The 7536-nt window shown below is 48.0% G+C and overlaps 2 protein-coding genes across 2 annotated transcripts; one reads left to right on the top strand and one right to left on the bottom strand.

The window, feature by feature from the left end:
• Positions 1-1358: 1358 nt before the first annotated feature.
• Positions 1359-2481, bottom strand: PEX2_065440 (uncharacterized protein; the record flags this gene model as incomplete). Its single annotated transcript, XM_016743815.1, has 3 exons — positions 1359-1495; positions 1598-1994; positions 2065-2481. The coding sequence occupies 3 exons, from the start codon at positions 2479-2481 to the stop codon at positions 1359-1361; spliced, it is 951 nt and encodes a 316-aa protein (XP_016594707.1).
• A 2278-nt stretch (positions 2482-4759) lies between these two features.
• Positions 4760-6622, top strand: PEX2_065430 (uncharacterized protein; the record flags this gene model as incomplete). Its single annotated transcript, XM_016743814.1, has 3 exons — positions 4760-6173; positions 6229-6273; positions 6330-6622. 3 exons carry the CDS (start codon positions 4760-4762, stop codon positions 6620-6622), a joined length of 1752 nt encoding a protein of 583 aa, XP_016594706.1.
• Positions 6623-7536: the final 914 nt, after the last annotated feature.

The raw sequence follows: 7536 nt of genomic DNA, 5'->3' as shown, positions 1-7536 counted from the left end.
AATGCGTGGTTGTTGAGATACAAGTGTAGAATATATCGCATTTACTATGGTGTTTTGGGGTGTCCAGCTAACTATAGGGTTTGTCCAGCTATGGGGTGAAATACGTTAGATAAAGTACTAACTTATTTTAATATATTACTATTTTTTACTTATATATTAGTATTAGGAGGTAGTTATACTTACTTACTACTAAGATTCATATTAACTTATATTTAAGAAATAGATTAAAAGCTTTAAGTACTATATGAATATAGATTTAAAGTAAAACCAGCCTAAAATAGTATAAAATTAGTAGTTAATATTATATAAAAGAGAATATATGTTACGCACTGCCTAACTGGTCACAGTTATATTAGAAGCTTTCCTGATTATACTTGCTTATGCTGGTCCTCTAACGTCAGCGATCTATCTCTTAACCGAGCTATTACTATATATAGTCTTATTCTAGCCTAAGTCCTTTTAAGGGTATCAATTTGTTCTTTTCCAGTACTTGGATGAACTATAAACCCTATCGGCGGGCAATTTCTTATCTGTTGATGTTATTCGGGGGAGGATTGAAAGTTTTGTGGAGTCCTTTATTGACTATAGGGGCTTTGGAGCGAGAAATGACCATGTTGGCTTGTGTCAGAATGAGCTTAGTCTTGCTTCTACTCCTGTCATCTCACTAGAGGTTTGTGATTCATTGATATTAGGGCTGTTAGAAGAGAAGTATTATGATGGGATTATGGCGAGTTTTAAGGAGCTGGTTTCGTTCCTTGGGCTGCTTTTCAGACTTGGATAGAATATAATATGGGAAATACTAGCTAGATCCAGAGAAATTCCCTTATCAGTATGGCCAAGTCTGTGTGAGAAGACACAGTAATCTACGTGTCTAGATTCAACCTCCGAGTGTTTACTTCTAACGCAGTGGATGCAACATGTAATGTCATGGATTTCTACATTAATATCAAGGTCTCCCATATTAAGACCTCGACGCTTCCATCGGGAAGGTTTGCTAGTAACAGCAACAGGCCATACATCCTGCATGCATAAGACAAATCACACTGCAACTTTGACGAAAAGCGCATAAAGTTACATTGCGCATTTCCACAAAAGAAATGGAAACACCGCCTGTCCTTGAAAAATGGAACATCGGCCAGAACTCAAAAGACTCGACCGTTCACGGAAACCTATGCGCCAAGATCGTAAAATCGCGCAATGTCCGTCGCCTGGGGGCTGAGGGGTTTTCTGTCGTTATTTTCCGTCATGGTATTGCAGTAGAGTATTGAACATAGTATTAGGCTGACATCCGGGGTATCGCCTGTATCAATCATATCGCCCTGTGGGGGTCGGGCCAAGACTCGTGCTGAGTGTGCTTTTCAGTCTTTGCCGTCTCGCGTTGAATTCATGGCAGGCGGGTCCGCGGTTTCGGTCCCCGCTTGCCCGGACGCAATTCCTGAAGTAGTTGTTGCAGACGACGCACTCTGGGAAGTTGTCAGGCCACCGATTTGTCTCTCTGTGGAGGAAATTAGTATATGCGCTTAAATCGAGATCCACATCTCGGGGCGGGGTTACTCCGCAGAATTAGGCTAAAAACGCTAACCTGGGATTTTCTTACCTAGTTCCCGGATCCGTTGCCGAAGGAGCACGTTTTCTCGGGCTAGCGAGCTCGCCTCGGCTTGGTAAAAGGCACTCTCGTCCCGGCTCCCGCGCCGAGATGGACTATCCCGCAACCCCGGGAATGGCTCCACGCCCTCCGGCCCACGCGAATCTAGCGGCCGCAGGTTCGGCGACGCCGCTTGACTTGAAGGTCGAGAGTTTCGGCGGTTTGAGAATGAAGAAGAGATAGATAACCTGTTGCTGGCTGGAGGTGCTGCCGGGCCAGGAGGAAAGAAGGCCGACCGTTCCGATGCCGGGGTTGTATCGTCGATTGCAGCGGTTGATTGCGGGTTGTGTTGCTGCTGGTATTGATGCAATTGGGCTTGCTGGCTGCGGATCATCTGAAGAAGACGGTTCTATATTCCATCATGGTTACCCGATTAGCTTACTACAATTTGGCTTCCACGAATATAAAGATCAACCCACCACTTGTGCCTCCTGTTCTTGCTCCAGCTCTTGGTGTAGCTCCCCCAAAGAGGGTGCGCGTTGGTGATGGGGATCTGCTGTCGCGAAGATGGGGCTTCCACCGTGGCTAGAAGGGCTGGCTGTGCGGAATGCATGTCCGATCGAGCTGCGATGATCGCGGTGGTCAGATGCAGGTAGGTCGATGCTAGCTCCTGGACTAGTGCCCTGTATCTCGTTCAGATTCATGCCGGCAGCGGACCGACGTCGCTCGGATACCGATAGGCGGCCTATACTTGAGCCACGGGATGGCCTTGGTGAGGCGGTGTTGGGGTTCACGGGGACCGGAACAGTTGCAGGAGCGGGCATATTACGTTGCGGAACCGAAGACGAGGTTGAAGATGAGCGGGATGGGGGAAGGGAATTCAGATCCGGTGACATCTTCAACTAATAACTGTGTAGGGGTTGAAGAATATGTATGATGATTGCTGAAGCTCTAATCTGTAGGCAACGTCAGACATCCATCCCGCCCAGCCAACCTTACGTGAGGATCTGCTGACTCATTATCTTGTTCGCGTGGTTAGTCACGTGACACAACCCCCGTTTTATGGAAACTGGTGCCTGAGGCTTCAAAGTCTTGAGAGAACTGTGGAATGCTCTAGCCCTGGAGAAGCCTATAGACCGTCAGACTGGATCCCTTTACACCCCGAGTGAACATGTAAAGCTCGGATTCTTTCTCTCGGGGCTTATAGGATTCTTCCGGAACATGGGCCAGGTGTCCACAGGTACTAAGGTCGAGCCACAGCAAATCATATCTTGGCCCCTGGTTGCGCGCAGGCCAAGAGAGATACAACATACGCCGGTTTTTCCGAGTGGCGCACAAATTTACAAATTCTAAGAGTCAGGATTCTATACACAGATTACATGTAAACAAATTTCGGCTTTAGGATCGCCGCAAAGATCATCAAAGCGTCGCGTGGCGCTCTAGATATGATTTTGTCGATCGCAGCAAGTTGATTTGCCATGTGCAGGTATGTACTAGAGTCCGGGTTCGGGGTACGTGCGATGTCCTGTTGTGGTTGTTTCCGGACAACAATATATTCCCCCTTGGGCGCCCTTGGGTCGGGCGCTCAAGGGTGATGTGACCTGGAAAACCTTCTTTCTAGTCTTTTACCCCAGTGGGCAATCGCGGGTGAGGATCAGGAATCATGGGGAAATGTAACAGTGAAAGGGTTAGGTGCCCTCTGCAAGGGATTCCGATCAGGCCGTGTGGTTATAGATGTTTGGTTGACAAGTACGTAATTGACAGCCTTCCAAAAAGTGTTCTGGAACGCAAGGCCGGGAGACCGCCGAGTAAATTCTCTCTTTTTTTTCTTTTCTAGGATATGAGAATCGGGCCGGCATTTAGGAAAGAAATAAAAAGAGAGGGGAAAAAAAAAAAAAAAAAAAAAAAGCCAATGGTCAGCCGATCACAAGGTAAGCGTACTCCGAGAGTCAGAACAAGAGTTATGGCCCTCCAGCCCTGATGACGATCAACGCCACGCCCGTAAGATGGACCGCCATGGCGATTCTTGGTGCCCTTTAGCCGCAGTACCTGTCCTGGATATGATTGACGAACGACTTGGCCTCTTGTAGTGACCTGACGTCACATACGGCGAAGGCAAGTAATGGGCGACTTGGCAATATCTTGTTTTAATAAAAGACAAAGTCGAGTTGGGTGGTTTGATGGAAGCAACCCATGGGTGTATTTTTCCCCGGCGTTTTTTTTTTTCAGCCCCTTTTGTCATTTTCATCGACTTTGTATGGAGTCCACTCCGTACCATGCAGAATGTCCATCACATATGGGGAACCATGCGGTCGGGCACGGTCAGCAATAATCGGACTCCTTACTTCGCGGGGCATATGGGGTTTGATATCCCGATCTTCTAGAGTAGTGTTGGTGATGTCGACGTGATGTTGCATGTAAAAGATAACAGACTCGAAGCGGACATTCTCTCGGCCCAGAGCGGCAACGGGGAAGTTGGCTGGAGATGGTCATAGTTTTCTCCAAGGTGGGTCCGATTACCCCAATGCGAGCTTCCTATTCCGGCTAATTAGCCCTGGAAGTACCAGAAAGAATCAAATGTTTTCACCTAAACTCTTTTATGTTTTAGGTAATGAATTGAAAATTGCAGCAGTTGTGTCCAAAGGGATCAAAAAAAGGCAAAAAGTCTTTGGAGAGTCTGGAGAGTCGTGGAGAGAGAAGTCTGGAGAAAAAGAAAAAGTGGGGTATTATGGACATCGGCATCCCGTCTGGAGTGTATACATGTACCTATGTACCTATGTACCCATGTAATGGACGTAGTGTGTAGTGTATAGTAAGTACCAAGTATTCAGGTACATCTGGTAATAAATTAAACAATTAATTTCTGGTCGATCACAGAAACGTGGAGAGTGACATACTGGAAACTCTGTACTAGGACTGTAATGGAAATGTATTGACAAGTTGAACCCTGGAAACATTGACTCTTTCCTGCATTTGGCTCTTGCCTTTTTCTCTCCGTTTCTGTATTTAATTCCTCCTGTTTCCTCTTTTTCCCTTTTCTTTACTTCTCTCTCTCTCTCTCTTTCTATTGATATTCTCCAAGCTTCTTGTGTCCTCATTTTCTGGGGTTTCTTCTACTATCACTGGTCTTGATACCAGTTTACCTTATACTACTACTTATACGTCACAGGAGCAATGGCGATCAACTCCGAGAAACCCGCGAGGGATACCGTGCAGGCAGCAGAAGCTGCCCACGCCCAAGCCGTTGTCAATGCCGCTACTGAAAAGTTAGAGGAAGAGGATCAGCTCGAGGAGGCCTCACCCACACCCGATGAGGTAGTCGAGCTCACTGAGGACATGTGCTACGATCGACTGGGATACTCTTTTAGTGAAAAAAAGAAGTGGACCATTATCACCGTGATCTTCCTCGTACAGACATCGATGAACTTCAATACATCGCTCTATTCGAACGCCGCCACAGGAATTTCAGAGGAGTTCGGTGTCTCCATGCAGGCTGCACGCTGTGGTGCCATGATCTTCTTGGTTCTTTATGCCTTCGGTTGTGAACTCTGGGCACCGTGGAGTGAGGAACTGGGTCGTAAGCCCATTCTCCAGGCATCTCTGTTCCTTGTCAACGTCTTTCAGCTCCCCGTGGCTCTGGCCCCCAACTTTGCCTCCATCATGGTTGGTCGTGCCCTCGGTGGTCTCTCTTCTGCCGGTGGCTCTGTCACCCTGGGAATGATTGCTGATCTGTGGGAACCTGATTCGCAACAATACGCCGTGGCCGCTGTCGTGTTCTCATCAGTTGGTGGATCGGTGCTTGGCCCCGTGGTTGGTGGCTTCGTCGAGGCGTTCCTGCCGTGGCGATGGAATATCTGGATTCAGTTGATCTTCGGTGGTTTCGTGCAAGTTGCCCATTACCTGTTCGTCCCAGAAACCAGAACTACCGTGATGATGGATCGGATTGCCAAAAATATGCGCAAGACCGGAGAGAACCCTAATATCTACGGTCCCACAGAGGGCGTGTCGTTCCGCCAGCGTTTCCCGCCTCGTGAGCTTATGGCTACCTGGATTCGTCCCTTCAAGATGTTCCTGACTGAGCCCATTGTATTGGTGCTTTCTCTGCTGAGTGGTTTCAGTGACGCTCTTATCTTCATGTTCATCCAGTCGCTCTCCCTTGTGTACGGCCAGTGGGGCTTCAACACCTGGGAGAAGGGTCTGGCCTTCATCCCAATTCTGGTGGGCTACTTCATCGCTTGGTTCTCCTTCTTCCCGATCATCAAACGCAATGTCAAAGAGCGCCGTGATAATCCGGAGAGCGAACGGGCACAGTATGAGTCTCGTTTGTGGTGGCTGCTGTATACTGCCCCCTGCCTACCCATCGGTCTGATCGGATTCGCCTGGACCAGTCTGCCCCAGTGCCACTGGATTGGATCTATGATCTTTGCTGCCATTATCGGTATTGCCAATTATGCTATTTACATGGCCACAATTGATTACATGATCTGCGCCTACGGACCATACTCTGCATCTGCGACAGGTGGCAATGGGTGGTCGCGAGACTTCCTTGCCGGTGTCCTCACCATTCCGGCCACGCCGTTCTTCACAAGTAAGTTGCCACATGCAATCAATTTTCGCATTCTTATACTGACAATCTTTGACAGATATCGGTGGCGAGCATCATCTTGAATACGCCTCGACCATTCTCTGTACGTCTATCTTGCCCTATCTCCCTACTTGACTCATCGATCTAACATTCTACTAGTCTGCATCTCCGTACCACTTGTCGTTGCGGTCTATATCATTTACTGGAAGGGCCCCACCTTGCGCAAGCGTTCTCCATTCGCCCAGCAGCTAGAGGATGCTCGACACCAAATGCAGGTCCAGAGCCGACGAGGATCCAAGATCCCTCCGGCATCTCGCGCCAGTTCATATGCGCGCTCCCGGCAAGACCTCCGCATCCGCCCAACGCTCGGCAGCCGAGGCAACTCCCGGGTCAATTCTCAAGTGAACTCTCGCGCCAATTCGCGCCGCAACAGCATCAACCTCAATCCATGATGGCTGTGTTCTTGGTTTTCTATTTTTGCTATGAATACCCATATCCAGTGGGAGTAGTGATGGAACTGAAACCACTGCCATAGGAATCTATGAGCCTTTTCACATTTCTACGCTGTGCATGTTTTTATCGACGTCAATCCTACGCTGTGCGTGGCTGGCTCTAATTCTTGCACCCGACGCTCGGTGGATATTCTACTCCCGGTCTGTGGCTTTTTGGCCTTGTGCACTTCGATTATAAGGCGAACTTAACTAGAAGGCGCGGGTTTCTAAAAATTAATTGTCTTTTATCTTCTGTGCTTGCTTTGACGCGAAAGACAAGATTTGCGATCTGGGGGGTTTGTCATGTATGCTATAGGTTTTCGCGACTAAGCGATCCCAGTTATGGATTATACCATTATTATTGGCCGAACAAATTTCTTTATGGTTGTCAGTATGTGAGTATACAATGTAGTAAGGTGAAGATATTTGATTTCTTCCGGCCATGCAATGATTTCCAATCTCAATGGCAGATATTGCCTGAGCAGCACGAGCACTGCGAGTATGTCGAGCCCGATCTAACAATACATCTAGATCTAGCAGTACATTCATAAATACGTTAGTGCAACATTAGGTCCTCGGTCTGTCCCAGCACCAAGGACACGGTAGAGACGATGTGGCATTCTTGCCGGAGGTTGGGGTTGATCCTTGTCCGGTTCCGGCCAGGACTAGTTATAGTCAATGAAGCCGAGGGTCTGATTCGAAGAAAAGAAACCGCTTTTAGTATCATCTGTGAAATCACTATACTCTCAAACCTGGGTCACATCGAGGGCTTGTGGCTTTGTTTCTCCCGGAACATCCGGGGCCAGACCACTCGGGACTGATTAGGACTAGTGCTAAATGTTAAATGTAGTTTGATATCACTCTCTTACTTTCCA

The sequence above is a fragment of the Penicillium expansum genome, assembly GCF_000769745.1.
Source record: "Penicillium expansum strain MD-8 chromosome Unknown contig211, whole genome shotgun sequence".
NCBI classification, from domain to species: Eukaryota; Fungi; Ascomycota; class Eurotiomycetes; order Eurotiales; family Aspergillaceae; genus Penicillium; species Penicillium expansum.
Note: the sequence above shows the minus strand (reverse complement) of the source record. Positions and strands in the feature narration are given on the sequence as shown.